The sequence below is a fragment of the Neoarius graeffei genome, chromosome 28 (assembly GCF_027579695.1).
Source record: "Neoarius graeffei isolate fNeoGra1 chromosome 28, fNeoGra1.pri, whole genome shotgun sequence".
NCBI lineage: Eukaryota > Metazoa > Chordata > Actinopteri > Siluriformes > Ariidae > Neoarius > Neoarius graeffei.
In genome coordinates this window covers 10561718-10580851 of record NC_083596.1, presented here as the reverse complement: position 1 = coordinate 10580851, position 19134 = coordinate 10561718, and the positions used below count along the sequence as shown (strand labels likewise).

At 41.8% G+C, this 19134-nt stretch overlaps 1 protein-coding gene across 15 annotated transcripts in view; it reads left to right on the top strand.

Moving 5' to 3' along the window:
- The window catches only part of mast4 (microtubule associated serine/threonine kinase family member 4), a 254178-nt gene that overhangs the window by 136644 nt on the left and 98400 nt on the right, over window positions 1-19134 (top strand). For 9 of the 15 annotated variants that reach the window (XM_060912514.1, XM_060912513.1, XM_060912512.1 and 6 more), the window contains one exon: window positions 16977-17057. The exons of 5 other annotated variants lie outside the window; for them this stretch is intronic. In XM_060912514.1, the coding sequence (XP_060768497.1) occupies window positions 16977-17057 (81 nt within the window). Of the gene's footprint in view, window positions 1-13754; window positions 13919-16976; window positions 17058-19134 lie in introns of those variants that run through there. One more of the 15 variants, XM_060912521.1, reaches the window with a different exon arrangement.

Here is a 19134-nt window from a genome sequence, read left to right as displayed (position 1 = left end):
TCACACAAGTCAGTTCAGTTATTAAAATGGAAAAAATGTCACTGTACAAACTGTAAAAGTGTTCTCTTGATAGGCTAATCCAACCACGTTCATACTGTTCATTTACCATTCGCTAATATTTTGAACACACATGTGAGCGATAGCTGCCTTTCTTTGGGAAAAACTGAGTGACCAGTTGCCTGCCTCTCCGGTCCCTCTCAGCTTTCAGCTGCCTTTCTTTACGTTTTTGACAGCCACTCTTCATATTTAGCGATCATAGACTGTACGCACTCCACTGCTGGCTGGCTGGCTGTTGCACCGCGACACAGCAGCAAGTAGCGTTGCACTGATCAGCACACAGATTTAACGCATCGCACTTCTACCAGAACTGGACCGTACCATTTCGCAAAAGGGGGAGGGTTAAATGACAATATGTTGAAGAACTCAAGAAATAGACAACCTTGTTCAATTAGCTCATTTTACCAGATGGAATATTGCATTGTTGTTATTTCAAAAGTCTTATTAAAATCATTAAAAGCATATTATCAGCCCATTAAAGGGCCCCATGGCAGTGCTGGGCCCCTAGAATTGTTCTAACCTTTCCCCCCCGGCGGCGCCCATGCTAATGACTAACAGTAGCTGCTAAGCTAGCAGGAGCAAACTAGCTTATGTTTGTGACAGGTCAACACTTAGGAGATTGTCAGTCTCTTATTTTGATTTCAGTTATCATATTCATGATTTATTTACTTTTGACAGCTGGAATACTTATCCAAAAAAAAGTGTATTTATTTTTTTCGCGGTCCAAATCCTGTGCTCTGATTGGCTGGCGAACGGGTCCGTATCCTACGGTACGGACCCCAGTTATGGACCTCTGGCGACTCGCTCGTTCACAACAACAAACATAGTAGCATTTTTTTTTTTGTCAAATTTTTTTTTAATAAGATTTATTTATAAGATTATCAAAAATCTTATAAATTTTTGCCAGCATTTCTCAGGAGAATAGCATTAATTTTACAGCATGGATAGCGATAACAAGTCTTCACAGCAAAAGCGAGTTTTACTACCCTGAGGAAGAAGAAATAAAAGAAAACATTTCAGGAGAAAGTTAAAACCTGTAATTTGCTAACACCGAGCAAAAACATTGCTGAATCCTGAATGACTCCTATTTGTATAAATAGGGGACTACATAGGCGGCAAAATTTGTTTTTTTTGTTTTTTTTCCTGCCATGGAAGTGCACTTGTATACTGAGGAGAAAGCAATTTGCATTACAGCCGTGAATGAGGATTCAAAATGGCATTAATTTTACATCATGGATAGCGATAACGACAGTGTTCACAGCGAAAGCGAGTTTTACTACCCTGAGGAAGAAGAAATAAAAGAAAACATTTCAGGAGAAAGCTAAAAACCTCTAACTGTTGCTAACGCCAAGCAAAAACATGGCTGAATCCTGAATGACTCAATTTTGTATAAATAGGGGACTACATAGGCGGCAAAATGTAGTTTTGTTTTGTTTTTTTCCTGCCATGGAAGTGCACTTGTATAACGAGGAGGAAGCAATTTGCATTACAGCCGTGAATGAGGATTCAAAATGGCGGCTCGGCTCGGTTTTCCTTTTCGGGCGCTCTCGTTTTCTGTTAGAATTTGGTAAAGAAAAAAATAATTATATTATTTACCAGCTTAAGGTCGGTCCGTATGGTGAAATACCGTGACCTCGGCCTTGAATACTGACCTCGGCCCAGAGGGCCTCGCTCAGTACTTTCAAGACCTCGGTCACGGTATTTCACCATACGGACCTCCCAGCTGGTACTGGCTGGTAAATTTATATATATATAATATATATGTATATATATATCCATCCCTGAGTTGTGTTAGCTAGCTTGTTAGCTAGCTTTGCTAGTTTGTAGTAGAGTAGTATTGTTGTCACGGGTAGACATTAGCATGCGATTTCTGAGGTAAAATTTTCTGGAAAATGTGTTTCTGTGAATTGGGTTAGCAAATTTGTTACAAACATGTAATCATCAGCATTTCAACTCCTCAAACATTTAAAAAGAAAAGTTTTTGTTTAAAAGCTGTTTAAATTTTGTTCAGTCATGTAGCTTCAGGCATGTGGGTCGGTGAGAAAGTGCTGTTCTTTTCACAAGTCGAAGTAAAACCTGGCTAACAGTTCAGTTCTATCATTAAACGAAATCATTATTTTTTTAATAGTGCTTTTAAGCACATGACACATCAAATAGTTATTTTGTCCAGGTTTTTTTTTTTTTTTTATGTGTGTTTACCATTAAAAAAAATTGAGAACGCGCCACATATTGCAGAATTTACATGAATTCTCCGTTATCTAGCTTTGTTAGGGCCGTACAGCCCTAACAAAGGCTGTATGTATCTGTGTGAGCCGTGGTGATTTTCCTGTGGAGAATTTATAGGGTTTGTCTCAACCCATCACTCAGCAACATTGGCATCGCTCTGCTTCTTTGCTTTAGCATTCAGGGCATTCCGGCTCTGTCGTGACACCTAGCCTTGGATTTTGGCAGCCTCTGTTCATTTCTTCCTTTAGCACATGTGAGATTCGAGCCTGCAGCCTGCCATCTGGAAGAGCTGCCTGGCTTATAATTGATGACGGATAATAAAAAGCTCCCACACACAGGATGCTCAATCCTGACTCATGTATACGTTCGGCTGTTATGGGATGTGTAAGATAGCAACCGCTGTTAAAGCGTTGTTTATACAGAGGGTTTTGAAATGGAGCTTTAACCTTTTTCGGAGGGAGTTTGGCTCGTAGTTGTCTGGGAAGTGGTCCAGAAAAAAGGGAATGAGTGAGAGGATATGATCCAGGGGATGATTGGCAGGCTTTATAAACACATGTTCTTGAAAACCGATCTCGTATAAACAATATCGCATTTCCGTTCGGGGTTCATTTAGCTTTAACTGTTTTGTGGTTTTTTTTGAGCGATTATGGGCTAGCATGGCTTCATGTGCAGTTCACTAAAACTATAGGCTTCTGTATATGGAATATGTCTGAAACGGGCTAAAAATGATTTGAAAATCCGAGCTTGCTTTCGGACGAGCCTGCTTATGACCTCGTGATGATGATGATTGTCCCAATTATGTTTTTCCCCTATTTATTTGAGGAAATGGTCAGTCATACATGGTTTGTTCACTGACCCTCAGCACCACAGCTGTCTACCATCCAGATTGCGTGCAAGCGGAGCTGAGCTTTATAGATAGACCTGGACAGGGTGCAAACAGTCAGTCATCTGTCAAAGTCCCCCTTTTTTTTTTTTAACCCGACTGCAGAAGTTTCTTTTTCTTTTCAAACCTCCATACTCACTCACTCACTCACTCACTCACTCACTCACTATCCATTTAAAGCCAGTTGACACGTCAGACATGTGCATGACTAGCAGTCTTCAGCAAAGCTCTCCATTCAGCACGGTCTTGAGTTGCCTCCTCTGCGATATTCCATAGCTTCAAGTCAGCACGGACAGATTCTTTTCCAGCTTTTTCGAGGTCGGCCACGGTTGTTTGTTCCTTCAACTTCCAAGGTAGTACATCTGTCGATCCAAGAATTACTGCGTTGGACGTGTCCAAACCAACGGAGACTATTTCATCTGAGGACAGTGTCAAGGCGACGGAGGGTCGGCATCCGCAGAAGAGAAGACGTGCTAATTCGTGTTCCTCTTTTGACATTGCACATCCATAAAAACATGGCTCTTTCATTACGCTCAAGCCGTTTTTGGTCATCTCTTCGGAATGCCCAACATTCAGAACCGTCAGCTGCTGTATAATTGACCACGGGTATGAAGTCAGACAGCTTTGCAGGTTAACAATGGCAGCAGCTCTCTAAACTTTCCCCAAGCAGAACGAGTTCTGATAGTCGTTGCCAGTTCACAACCACCTCCTGGGCAGATACCATCACCAAGGTATACGAAGCTATCGACGACCTCTAGTTTGATACCTGCCAACATTACCTCACTGCATGGTCTTGCATCAGTCGGCCGAGCTCCTCCGAGACCACGCCGACACTTGTAATCTGGGTTTTCAACTAACCTCCCCTGCACACCAGAACATCTTTTGTGGACCCACATTTTGCAAGCACTATGGAAAATTTGCATTCTGGCCAACCCCTTTTCTGCACACGCCACAAGGGTATTTTCCAGAGATTCTCAGCATGTTTGTTTAGGTCATTACCAGAGATCATGACTTTTTGGTCTTCCCTATGTTGACTTTCAGGCCCTTTTCCTCAAGACCAACCTTCCAATGGTTCAGCTTCTCAAGTAGTTCATCCAAGGATTCTGCGATTATGACCAGGTCATCCGCATAAAGCATCTCCTAAGGACAACCAACCCGTATCAAAATTAAGTTTGTTACATTTATTTCAAATTGTGAATTCAACCAACCTGTGGTTTTTTTTTTTTTTTTTTTTTTTAATCTCACTTCAGTGTATAATTTTACAATGACATATTTTGGTCAGGGTGGCACGGTGGTGTAGTGGTTAGCGCTGTCGCCTCACAGCAAGAAGGTCCGGGTTCGAGCCCCGTGGCCGGCGAGGGCCTTTCTGTGTGGAGTTTGCATGTTCTCCCCATGTCCGCGTGGGTTTCTTCCGGGTGCTCCGGTTTCCCCCACAGTCCAAAGACGTGCAGGTTGGGTTAACTGGTGACTCTAAATTGACCGTAGGTGTGAGTGTGAATGGTTGTCTGTGTCTATTGGCCCTTTTCCACTACCCTTTTTCAGCTCACTTCAGCTCACTTCAGCCCGACACGGCTCGCGTTTCGACTATCTAAGAACAGCACGACTCAGCTCGCTTCAGCCCTGCTCAGCCCCAAAACTCGCACGGTTTTGGAGTGGGGCTGAAGCGAGCCAAACCGAGCTGAGTGACGCTAGGGGCGTGAGGAGACACTCCCCTGTGCACTGATTGGTGAGGAGGAGTGTCCTCACACGCCCCGCGAGCACGCTGGGATCTGTAAACACCGTAAACCCGGAAGAAGGAGAATTACGAATTATGAGAATTATGAAGCCTTATGCGCCTTGCCTCATCTATACGCTCTTGCCAGTATCTGTTGGCGTTGTTGGTGACAACAAGCCACAGCACCAAGACCAGCAACACTAACGACTCCATGTCCTCCATGTTTATTGTTTACTCTCCGGGTTGTGAGACTACTGCTTAAAAGGTCACTGATGTCACTGTTTGCGCCGCATAACGACATCACCTGATGTCCACCCACTTTCGCTAACTCCACCCAATGTGTCCACCCACTTCCAGCCAGCACGGTTCAGCGCGGTTGTAGTCGAAATGCAACTCCAACAGCCCCACTCAGCTCGACTCAGCCCAACTCGGCACGGCTCAGCCCAACTCAGCCGCGTTGGTAGTGGAAAAGCGGCATGTGTGTCAGCCCTGTGATGACCTGGCGACTTGTCCAGGGTGTACCCCGCCTTTCGCTCGTAGTCAGCTGGGATAGGCTCCAGCTTGCCTGCGACCCTGTAGAACAGGATAAAGAGATGAGATATTTGGGTTATTGTAAGTAAAAGAAAAAAATACGCTGTCATACAATTTTGTGTCCACTCAATTCAAATTTTAGACAAAACACTGGAAAAACTGAAAGGGGGGAAAACCCTCAAATTCCAAGATTAAAGAATTAGAAATTCCAAGATGAAGAAATCACACATTTATGGTTAAAAAAAAAAAAAACTTGGAAAAAATAGTTGTTGGGGAAGTGTACTCACCTTCTGAAATCAACTCCTCTCACCAATTTTTTGAGGAATTTCATGAAACTTGGCAGGATTCTTTGTCAGTAATACGCATATTGCAATTTCGTTCAATTCAGTCGCATTTTACCAGAGTTATGGTCGAGTTGCCAGCGGGGGATATTGTGCTCTCGGAGCTCTCTGGGTGGGGGGGGGGGTGTGTGTGGGGGTGTCAGTGAACCAAATCGCTTTACTTTGCAAGTTTGGATCGACGTCATCACACCACAAATGCTACGGCTGAGCTGAGAGTTATAAGAAACATAGTCTTTCTTCCTTGATCATGCAATATAAAAGAATAAAGTGCCAAGAGATTTTCTCCTACATTTCCCAGAATGCACTGCAGCCAGGAAAAGTGTTTTTTTTTTTTGCCTCATAAATTTGTGACTTCCTGATCTTGTAATTTGAGTTTTTTCCCTTAGAATTTTGGAATTTTTTTTTCTTGGAATTTGAGTTTTTCCTCACAATTTTATGACTTTAGATTTGTAAATTCTTAGAGGTTTTTTTTTTTTCAGAATATTATCTCCACCTCAGCTCTTTTGTTTGTTGGTTTTAATAATATATTTCTATTACAAGAAGAATTTAATTAATGTCAGTAAACCTTTATGAAGGGAGTTTCCAGAGTTGAACATTTGTTATAGTCAGTGGTAAAGCTGTAACTTGATCTCTGAAACCGGAAGCTTTCCAGTTCTTGGTAACATGACACAGCTGCATGGGTGCATTTTTTTTTTTTAAATTCTAATTAACTTCACAAATAAGAGAAGTGAGTGACAACAGGAAATACTTTTGTGCAAGTTCCACACTATGAAATGTAACTATAAATGGATAAAAAATGACAAATGTAGTTAATATATAACCTTTATAATAAGTGGCATATTGTTGTAATATAAGAGGAATAAAACACTTGAGGACGTAGGAATATAATTAACTTCAAGGTGGCAACAGTAATCAGAGCCACCTTGTTGTTGATTATTTTCCTATAACAGCACACCGCAACAGGTTTTATTCCTTACTGAACATGAGCTGTTGCATATTTTAATGATGGCTACAGTTTAGCCAGAAAGCAGAAGAACAGGTTGCTGTTGAGAGTACAAGAGAGCCTTTTTAATGCATCTCAGGGAAATAAAAATGATCATAAGATATATAAAGGCATTGCTTGAGCGTAATAGCTTCCTAACTCGGGGAAAGTCTTTGTGGTTGTACTGGTGTGGGTGTTGGAATTGTTTCCATTCTCTGAACTCTGAATCTGTGTTTGTCATTCATCTGGATTATCATTCTTTACAAAGATCATGAACTTATGACACGAACACACCGATAGTGAGCTTTAAATAAACACTTTCTCCACTCCGTAGCAGTCAGATCCACACCTGTTAGAGCAAACGCTGCTTCACGCTGATGGGATGCATTACTGTGGAGAGATTAGTCCCAGAAATGCTACACCAAGACCTGAGAGAGCTTCTAAACATATATATTTATTACTGGATATCAACGGTGTTGAATCCATTGAATATGAGAGAGATGTTTTAGTTTTGTTTTTATTTCACTGGTTAACCTTTAGGTTTTTTGATTAAATGTACCTACGGTATTTACAACATGTAGTTTTAAGGTCATTTCTTTAGCTGGACGTGTATTTTGAGGGGTGTGGCGGACCGTCACTATTAGATCTTGGACTTGAGCCAAAACTTAGCCAGACACGCCAAAAAAGCAACAGGGCAAAGGATTTTGCAAGGGATTAGCGTCAGGCTGCCAGGTCGCTCCATTGTGTGTAGTTGTTGGTGTTGATTTTAAAAGTAACTAAGTCAATTACAGAGGGAAATGAATACTCAAGTCTGAGTGAAAAAATACTGTAGCGAGCGTGTAGCGTGTTGGATGGAAACCTTGGTTTATTTTTTTTTATTTTTGGTAGTTAGCCTGTGCTACTTGCTCTCATTCGCGAACACTACTGATGAACGCTACACCGGCTGGAAGATGACTTCACTGCTGTGCTGACGGTGCCGACTCTCTGTTAAGCTCGCGCTGGCCTTCGAGTAGGCCTAGGGTGATATAAAATTTTGGTCCCTCCCACTATAACTCAAAATCTGATTGGTTAATTCAGCTGTCACTTCCTACATAAGCATACACTGCCATGGCCTTCTGTCCCGGCAATGAAATCCTAACCAATGAGTGAGCAGCTCTAAACTCTTCTCAGCCTAGAGACAACAAACAAAAAAACCTCACTAGATAACTTGATTTTAATGTTTTCAGGACTGTAACCCTTTCATTTCTGAAGCAAACATGATAGAAAATGAGGCCAAATTAGAAAAGAATAATTATAATGAAAGGTTAAAGAATGAAAGAAATGAAATATAACATTTTGAAAATGCCTTCTCTGAAGGCCTGAAAGGCCCTGACGGTTCCCCTCTGATATCTGAAATAGGTCAGGCAGGTTTGTTTTCATCGGTTATATATTTAGTACTCATGTCTGTCTATTTTTATGGCACTACTAATATCACTCACTTGGAGTCATGTTGTGAAAAAGATCTAGAAGAAGAGCCACCATCCATCAACCAACCTCCACCATGTTGCCCAAAATGCCATGGTTCATTCAGTGGGCGGGGCTTAGGGGCAGCAGGCATTTCTGGTCTAAGAAAACGCACCAAAAATCTGACACGAAGAATCCCAAAGTATAAACTTCTCCAACTTGTTAGAAAATGATGACCCATAAGTTGAGAGATGCATTTTATGTGGCTTCCAGTTTTTGACTGACTCACTTCATTACAGACAGAGCCCAGAATTTCACGTTCTTTTTTTTTTTTCTACGACCGTCCCAGAAATGGTCTCACATGACCGTTTTAATTGTCCCAAGGCACCCGTAACTGTCCCAAATACTAACTACAGTATGTCCTTTATTTCTTTTTGTCACCCCAAGACAACACAGCAACTTGAAAGAATTTAATGGAATGATGGTGGCAGGGATTATACATCTTGTAAAAACTTGCCAAATAAATGTCACAATTGGAAAACAAAGCATGTTTTTATAAGCGAGAGAGAGAACTGGATGCGAGTAATAACAGGGTTGGAGGAAGAAGTGCCTCAGAACCGTTTCACAGTCATGGAAAAGTCCTGAATTTATTTAGCATTTAAATCTGTTGTTCTTGATGACTCCATAAAGTCTGTTATGGGAACCCAAATAAGTGTGTAGAAGAGAAAGGGAGTGTCATTGTGTGCTTGTTAAAAATAAATATAGAGGACCGTTTAGGGTTTCTTGTTTTGAGTTTTTCTTTTAAATGATTTTTGAAATTTACGATTGTGCCTCGCAGTGGTGTTTTGATTCCCAATGGTTGGTTTGATTTCGCTCATAACATCCATTTTAAACATGTATTAAATTCTCTGGCTTGTCCACCTCCTTGGCAGTAGCATTTTATTTAGTAGTTGGCTAGATTGCTAGCTAACTAGCTAACCATTAACAGTTCTTAAGGTTAAGGTTTGGGCCAGTTTCAGTCGTTTCCGACTATGCCAAGTGAAGTCATTCATCTGGGGTCGAGAGGCGGGAGCGTCGTCTCTTGAGTTTGTCCAAGCTGTTCTGACGGTCACGCCTGATCCCTTGATGGAGGCAAGCATGCCATCTATGCCTGTCATGAACAGTACTGGTCCAGCTGGTAGGTTCTATCTTGATGTCCTTCAGATCAGGGGCGCAGATACGTTTTTTGAACTGGGGGGGACAAAGCTGCCAGCAAACCAACCCCAACATGTGTTGTCAACATGTGTTGACTTTCTAACTATGCCTGTGTGTTGCGTGAGCGGCAGTCAGTCAACAACTCTTCGCAAAGTTTCCTTATGAAACAATATGCTCGCTGAAATTATGGCAGGGAACGCCAGATTAAACATTAAAACTGCTTTCTGAGCACTGTATCTACAGGCTACCACCGAAAGAAGGAGGCTACCAGAAAGGCATCTCTACTCCGTACGATTTTACTTTCACTACGACATTACCTTGAACAGACTATTAAAAAATTGCAAGGTGATATGATAAAGTAAGGCACAGTTTACTTACAGTTGTTGTTTTTTGAAGAAAAAAAAAACCATGCAATCGTTTTCTGCCTTTTCGGTTTGGCACCCTTCATCATGCCGTGTTGGGGTCCTGAACTAGGAGCTGTCCCCGATATGCCTGTCAAACTTGTTGTGGGTAACCATAGCAACCAAGCTCGAGCTCGCAACCTGTGCAGTCTGCACAGCTCAACCAACCGAATATCAGTCTTTGTTTTGTTTTATGTGAGTTGTTGCAACTACGTATGTACCATACCTGTCAACCCTCCCGTGTTTCCCGGGAAATCCCTTATTTTGACTTATTTCCCGCTGTCTTCCCGTTTTTTTATTTTCCCGAAAATATCCTGTATATTATTTATATAATGGTTGTGGTTCTTAGTTCTGATTTGTTTTTACTCCAGCTGTCTACAAACTAAGACACTTCGTTCAAAAATAATATCTCAGAGAGTCATTGTGAAAACACATCTGTTCAAACAACAAATACTGTAGCACAACAACAGATGAAAAGAGTAGATCATTGTCCTTATGAGCCAAGTTTTGCAAAATGCGTGAAGGCAATACAAAAACTGAAGTTTTCAATTAAAAAAATTGAACTTGATTTGAACTTATTTGAATGACCGGGATGGCATTGTCAGAAAATCAGGGTTCCTGCACTTCTTTTTTTTTTTTTTTCCCACTTCAAGCACTGTCCTCAGGGAGCGAGTTTCAGTAGACGGCGAGACTAGAGACATGAATAAAGAAAGGAGCGAGGCAAAACCAAAAAAGGTGTATTGCCGCTACTTGCCCAAATGGCAGGATGAATTTAATTTTGTGAAGAAAAATCAGTTCGATTACCGACTTTCCGAAATTTTCGGAAAGTTCGACTTTCTGAAATTTTCCCTTATTTTGAGTTAAAAATCTGGGAAATATCCCTTTTTTTCAAACCTCAAAGTTGACAGGTATGGTATGTATGGTATGTGCACCTCAATAAACCGAACGGTAATTAGTCTTTTGATTTTTCCGTGAGGTTTGCCTTATGCAAAGAAAGACAGCATAGATGTTTTTTCCTCCCTATAAGTGGGGGGGACCGAACGAGGTGAATTTAAATCTGGGTGGGACAAGTCCCACCTGTCCCACCCTCTATCTGCGCCCGTGCTTCAGATCACGCTTCAGCACATACTTATAGCGAAGATGTGGGTGCCCTGTAGGACGGGTACCCTCCTCCAGTACGCAGCATAGTACACCATGGGAGGTTCTGGTCTTTGGCATCCTCTCAACATGACCTGCTCACCGGAGTCTAGTATATTTGAGCCTGGATGACAGTGGTCGGGAATTGGTGATGTTAAACACTAATTCCCAATAAAATTGGTCATCTTATCCTTCCATATCACTCCAGTAATTGATCTGAGGGATCTGGTATGAAATGCACAGAGTTTATCCTCCTGCCAGTGATAGGTTGGTCAACATTTAGATCCATACATCAGGATGCTAAGTACACAAGTCTTATAAACTCATATTTTGGCCCTGATGGTGAGGTGTTTATTTGTCCATACACTTTTGTCAGCTGACCAAGACAAGTGGCTGCTTTGCCAAGACCTGTGGAGAGTTCCAGGTCATTTACCGTTAACGGTAAATATCCGTAAAATCATCTTGTTATACGAAGCAAATATTTTGCTTGCTTGCTTGCTTTAACTAGCTCGAGTGATGAAAGATTTTCTAAAATAATAAAATGCACAATTAGCACACCGATCTTAGTGCTAATATAACTAGCTAACATAGCAAGCAGGATACTTGCTTCACATAACATTGAACCAAACTTGTCTCCTGAAGGGCTTTCTCAAATTTTTTGCTCATCAAATCTCCGAAGCCATTAGGATTACAGCCAAACGACCCCCTGAAACCCTTAAACTCCTTTATACTGACAGATAATATCCATACAGGACATGTTTGAGTATTCATTTGTTCATATTTGCACCCATATAAATTGTTTTTCAAAATAAACACACAACTTCACTGGGCGCCACATTCTTACTCTGTCCGAGGTTCAAGTATCGCATTCGGAGTCCAACTTGCGCAAGAAAATCTGAGATTGACGTAACTTACTCACCACGTGACTTACCGAGGCTGAGGTCTAGTGGATACATCACTTCTAAATTGTTGTAAACAACCCTAAAGATGCTGAGTGTCAAGTGTTTGGCTGTAAAATTAAGCCTGAACGTCGCAAAGGGGATTTTTTTTTTTGCCACCCCTAATCCTATAAAGGAGATCACTTTTACTAGCTGTGAAACGGTTGCATATCATCGCTCACTGGTCACACTGTGGACAAATTTCGTTTCAGCAGGCACAAGGTGGTTTATGAGGATTGCTTCAAAATGGGAACGAAAGAAAGGCAGTAAGGTGAGCAATAAATTAATTAGGACTCTTCCATAACCGTAATGCAATCTGTTAAATGCAGTTAGCCAAGCTTACATGCATATAACATCTAAATTCCAGACCTAGCAGCCCTGTGAATAACTGCCGGCAGCTGGCGATTTTACCAACATGCTTTTGTTTGCTTTTCTCAGTGAATAAAAACAATCTTTTCAGACGACAAGAATCACATTTGTGCTATGACGACGACCGTTGTTTACGAGTATCCATGTCAATATGCGTGTATGTGTTATCTGGCCGAGTTAGTTACATTTCATCAAAGAATTCTGTTGATTCGTATATTTTGTTGCCAGTAAAAATCACATGGTTACAGAAAACTGATTAGATGGCTGTGTGTTACTAAGGGAAACAGTTTCAGTGCAAATGGACACACCCAGGGAAGCTTATTCGTAGCAATATTGCAACTTTTAAAATGGAAAAATTCTTTTTATAGGGCTTTATTATGCCTCCGCCACCTTAAGGTGCAGGAGGCATTATGTTTTCGGGTTGTCTGTCTGTCCGTGCGTGCGTCCGTCCCGAACCCTTGCGAACGCGATATCTCAAAGACTAATGAAAGGAATTTCACCAAACTTTCACCATTTGTGCACTTTGGGACAAACATGAACTGATTAGATTTTGAGATCAAAAGGGGTAAGGTCAAGGTCACTGTGAGGTCAAATGTCTGTCTGAAAACCTTGTGAACACAGTATCTCCAAGGCAAATGAAAGGAATTTCACCAAATTTTCACCATTTGTGCACTTTGGGACAAACATGAACTGATTAGATTTTGAGGTTAAAAGGTCACAGGTCAAGATTACCGTGAGGTTAAATGTCCATCCCCAAATCACAACTTGATAAGGCGTGTAGTCTACCAGGCGGAGGCATCCCCATCGACGCCGTTGGCGTCGAGTTCTATCTAGTTTTTAACTAAAAAGTGCAGGGGTCACATCAGGACACTTGCCTTGATCAGGAAATGAAGTCTAGACCTCGGGTTTTGTTTGACTTTAAGGCACAGGATTACTCCAATCACTCCAATCACCTTTGCCATGCTGAACTGGGGTATTGCGTAAAGGCAAATATCCAATAAAGCCATATGATGGCTCTCTTCATTTTGTTCATGAGCTTCAGGATGTTTTGTAAAAGGGTTCCAATTGTTCTGGTGAGGTCTTGCCATGATGTTTCTTGGACGGTTTGTGGCACAAAAGATGGCATTGAAATGCAAACGAATGGTTCAGAGGGCACTGCAGTCGGAATAATCCACACATCTATTAGTGCAGGATGAAATAATATACCAATTTAAAAAAAAAAAGACATTTTGATCAGTGGGACGAAATCTAAAAACACCGTGTTGTGTGTGAGGCTTCATTGACCAGGTCTGGTGTAGTCTAGTGAAGAGATGATAAAAATCCATACTCTGTGTTTGGCTCTGCTGACGTAAGGGTCTTCCACCGGTGGAGGAGGGGCGGGCTGGATCCCAGGCATGCATGTTTGTGTATGAGAGAGAGAGAGCGAGAGAGAGTGTGAACGGCAGAGGGATGGGAGGAGAAAGAGAGCCATTGTCCAGCCTCTTGGTTCTCCACAGGCAACCGACGATCTCCTCTGACAGCTCGAGGTAGAAGTATAAAGACAGGGAGTGGAAAAAACAGGACCAGTCCTTTTCTGTCCCCGTTTGACGTAATGTGAGGTTCTGCGAAAAAAAAAAAAATATGTGCACAATAGATCAATCGAGTCTAACACAGCCATGAAAGCCCAGCGGGAGAGGTTAAGGATTCCGGGGCTGACACTCGAGTGAGTATTTCCTCTCTTTTGTGTTGTGCGTGGTCTTCATTTATGTGGAGAATCCTTGAGAGATGCAGCATTACCACAGCAGCAGCTTCTGCAGTATCCCCTAAGAGAAGAAAAACGTAAATAAAGCTAGTCAAGGTTTGCTTTGTTGGACCTGATCTCGGATCAGTTTTCGGATTCGCTCTTGTAATATGGTGTGTATAAGAGGATCTGATCTCGGATCAGTGAGAATCGGAGCTTAGTCAGGGTTCCCGAATGGACATTTGATTTCTGCAGCTGTGGAACCTGCCAGCTTGCCTGTCTGTTTGGATGAGGTGACGTACAAAGATATGGCTCCTGTTCCCCTCGCCGTAATTCACTCGAAGCTGATGATGATGATGATGATGATGCGTAGCCCAAACGTCCGAATTACCCTTGTAGAGATCTGATCAGTGCCACATAATATCTGTCCCATCTCATATTTCCCATGTCCTCTCATTCCTCATTCACATCTTGGAGATTTGTTGTCGTAATAAAATCTCATCTCATTTTGTTCACAGAGGTCACAGCAAGCACATGTTTACATGTGCTGTAGATTCATGTTGCATCACCGCCAGCGTTGCTAAGCGCACCATGCATGCTCATTTCCTGACCCGTCTGTTCAGCACTTTCAAGCGACATGATTGGTTTAGCTCATCAGTGGTCTTCTGCACCAACAGTAACGCATTTATGCACCTGAAGGCCTCTGAAAAACAGCCTGGGGCGACGAAATTTGGAGGTCACTTTGCACGGTTTGTTTGAAGCAGCAAGTAACGTAGATTCTTAGGTGCTAAATCGTGAATGCAAAAATCAATCAACTAGATAGAGACTGTGACTAAAGTCACAGTATTTTGTGCCAGCTGTTACAAACCGGGACGTCTGGTCACCGTGCCCTATAGATCCGGAACGGTAAGAGAATGGAGAATGACGCTTGGTGGGGGGGAGCCCATTTTTCATGGATCATTCTGGATCGGTGATCCAGATCAGCACCAAAAGTCATAGCAAATTAATTCAGTCCAGAGGCATTCTTCATGTGAAATTTGGTGATGGTTGGTTGAAAACTGAGGGAGAAATAGCCTCCTAAAAAACGTTAGGAGGAGGATGATGATGATGATGATAAATAATAGTAGTAGAAGAAAGATCCTGAGTGTGAGTAACAGTTTGTTCCAGCGTTGCTAATGCAAATTAATGACCAATACTAATAGAATTTGGTTGGTATGGCTGGCATATTTGGAGCTGATTGTTGTCATTTGTAAGATTGCTGATTAAAATCTGAAGAGAGTTTCTCAGAGGTATAGAATTTAAGCTCTTTTTGGAAAGGAAATTTCGAATTTCTGACCCTTCCGATCAGTGCGATGGTGCTGCTCTGTGGTAATGTCTGTAATTCTGTGTAGTAGAAATTGAGTGTAGGACACAAAGTTTCCAGAGAATCAGGACATTTCAGACACAAGCAGATATTCAAAATGCTTGATTGATTTTGATTTTATCTCAAAATGGTGGACTATCCAACAACCAATGGTGGTTTCACCTCCAACAACCTCAGAAGCATGTTGCAGGACTTCTGTCTGAAACCTCCTGTTGCTCTAGAAACGTTGTGTACTATACTGTGTGAAATTTTCACTACATCGACACCTGCAGTTACTTCCTGGATTCTTCTACAGAATTATTAATGTACGCTGGGCTCCAAAATTCTGAGAACAGTCGTTAAAACATTTTTAAACATAGACGCTTGGAAATATTTACATGAATTTCTGTATTTCGTAACATTTGGTACGTCCCACTTTTGCTTGAATGACGTGTCGGTGTCAGTGTTGATGGATCACGTACTTCAGTCGAAGAGATGAGACTCAAACATCAGACCTTTTGTATAAAGGAGTTAAGATCATAGAGGTTAGGGGTGAAAAGAACTTGACTAGTGCTGAATCTTGAATAATGTATATTTCATTTCGTTCAGAATTGGAAAACTCCCAGATTTTCAATGTGGCCTCAGATTTTTGGATCCTAAATATATAATAGTGACCAAGACATGAGGCATTAACATACAATGTTCAAGGCTTTGGTGCTGTTTGTGCACTCTTATGCCGGGAGAAGGCTACGCGCTATTTTTGTCCTTCACGATGGTCACCGTGTCAGAGATTAGGCAATTGCAGAATTTCCATAAATTCTTGCCATGCCTTGGTTGGGAAACTGGTAACATGACAAGTTTGACCCAGAACAATCATCGTTCACATCCTTGCATGTGACTGATGCCATGAGGGAAGCCATGGCCGAATGGTTAGAGAAGCAGCTTTGGGACCAAAAGGTCACCAGTTCGATTCCCTGGACCAGCAGGAATGGCTGAAGTGCCCTTGAGCAAGGCACCAAACCCCCAACTGCTCCCCAGGTTGCTCTGGGTATATTGTACATCGCTCTGGATAAGAGCATCTGCTAAATGCCATTAATGTGATGTAATGATGTCATCGGGGAGGAGGGTCAAGAAATTCTCAATCATGGCCATCAAGGAACCCGTTGTAGGGATTGTCAAACTTTGTTAGTGTTGAAATAATACTGACATGCTAGACTTTTTGTCCGGGTGTCGTGGGACGTCCCAGATGCCACATCCATGTTCTTTGTAATTCACACTACGAGGCCTGTTGGTCGTTCTTGACGTTCATATTTGGACCCAACGTTGGAAATTTGTCAGCCATATCAAAATCAGGCTGAATTTGTGTAGCCCGATCCCGGCATTCGGATGAAAAAAGTCAAATCTTTATCAATTTGCTTCTCTGTGAGAAGGTTCCATGTAGAACCCTATCTGAACTCTCCAAAGAATTCTTGAGGAACTAAAAATATTTTCCGAGTGTATACAGTCTCAGAAAGAATAGTACTAAACTGTTCCTAAAGGTCCTCTTATAAATAATTTAAGGGACGTAATTGGACCATAAGTAGTTTTAGACGGCACTACATGCACCTTTTCGAGGTATAAAATACATAATAAAGGTATGTAAAGATCTGTAAAGTTGTACTTTGGGTCAGAATTTACGAACCGTGATTTGACTTGCAGCCTCACTCCAAGAAGCTTGAGCCCGACTCCCACAAGCCCCTGCAGCCCATGCAGCCCGCTGCACGCCTTCCATTTTTGGAGGTAAGAAAAGTACATGGTTGGTTGACGTTTTTTGTTTTTCAGGAGCTGAAAGATTCAAGGTTTTGCGCTCAGATGTTGCTCGGGTTGATTTTTCAATGGCAGCAGGAAAAGCGAAAAGGCCAAACGCTCTCCATTTAATGATAAATTTTGCTCATTTTATTTTTCAAAAGCTTTTCTCTAATTTCATAGAAAGGGATGGTGGGCTTATATAATGTGCTGAGCTTTTGTGTCGGGCCTCTTTGAAGTGCAAATTAGGATTTGTGGCTGAATTGAGTGGCGGATGGAGGAAATGAGGTCAGTCGAAATCTTAAAAAAAAATAATAATAATAAATTAAAGTAAGCCATTCTGCAAAAAAATTGGGTTTTGAAAGACGCTGTTTTTGGAAATGGTAAAGAAACTAGATGTTCGAGTTGAATTCAAATGGAATAAAACAAGACCAGAATGGACTTCCTGCTTCCTTACAAGATCAAATAGTACTTGCTTGGCCAATTTTCAGGACAGACATTTGAAATCATTGTAGATTCATTATTAATAATGTGATTTGCTTTGCTTTGTGTCTATATGATCAGACAGCGTGTGATCATCAGACAGTTCATGTGTTGTCGGTTGGTTCCTGCGCCAGAATCCCACAGCAGACCATGGCGTCCACCAATCACTCTTAATTCCTCTCGTGTGTATGTAGACTGGTTAGTGAAATGAGGCGTTGAGCCATTTTGTGTTCAAATTCTTTTGATTAATTCATGACTAATGAAACTACTGGGGGGGAAAAAAACCATTCCTATCTTATGAGCTCTTATGAAAGCTCCTGAGTTTGTGTACATTTCTGTCCTATCCTCGGTTGATCGGTCTTGGAAGACTACAAATGGAGCTTATCGGAGATGATGCTCCGATATGCACATAATTAAGGCCTCCTTTGATCAAGTATGGTGGGATTTTTGTGATGAACTGATGGGATTCCAACCAGTAGTAAAACATGCAGAGGAATGGTTATCACTTTTCCACCATTTTTTTAAACACAACCTGACTTTGTTTGTTTTGGTGGAAGCTTCTTGTCAAACCGATATAACCTTATGCGTATCATGAATCGTGCAGTGTTTTTGAGAATCGTGAAATATTTGTCATATCGTCCACCACTAATTCTACCACGGACCATCGACAACTCAAAGCAGCACTTGCGTTTTGACGATTGGCGGCTTCCTTGAACAAAGTCATCGCAGAAATTCATGGCTCTCACCGGAAGTAAAGTGAGATAGCAACTCTCCTGATTCAGGTCTCTGTGGGTGCCTTTTAATTCATTCTTTTGTAACGGGGCCACAGAAACTGTGCACTTCTATCTAGAGCACAAGCTGCTACATCGGACCCTTTGGGACACGGCAACCAAGAAGGAGATTAGGCCTGATGATGTTGCTAAAATCAGCAAAGCTCAGCTGGAAGAGATAAAGGAAGCCAGACTGGTTGATGGACTTTGGTCTAGATGTTGGGAGACCGGCTATTTTTATGACTGGTAATCTGTGTGTTGTCACATGTCGTCAATATTACCTGGCACTCCTTTGAAAATGCTCAGCGGTTGTGTTTTGGGTTGGGTGTCTGCCAGATTTTCAATACCTAGCTAGAGAGTTGCTCAAGAGTTTGGGATATTTCATCATGAACTGTGGCTGTGTGGAAAACATTTGCATTTACGTTAATTCATTTGGCTGACGCTTTTCTCCAAAGCGTGCTACAGTTGAGCTGAGCAGATGAGGATTGTCCACCACTGACTGAAATTACAAATGACTACCCACAGATATTCCCAGTCAATTATCAGCAAGCACATGATAGTCTTGTTTACCCAGAACAAATGGTTTTAATCAAATATCTGGAGTGAGAATACATGAATTTGTGGTGATGGGTCACATTGTTCCCAATGGAAATTGGTGGACGTGCCAGTCAGATTGCAACCTTCAATATTCTGAAGCTCGGAACCATACAAGTGTACAATAAGTATCAGATACTCTTTGATGTCTGACTGGTGGAGGAACTTTAGTGGCCTGCACGGAGTCCTGACCTTAACCCCATTGGGATGAATTGGAACGCTGA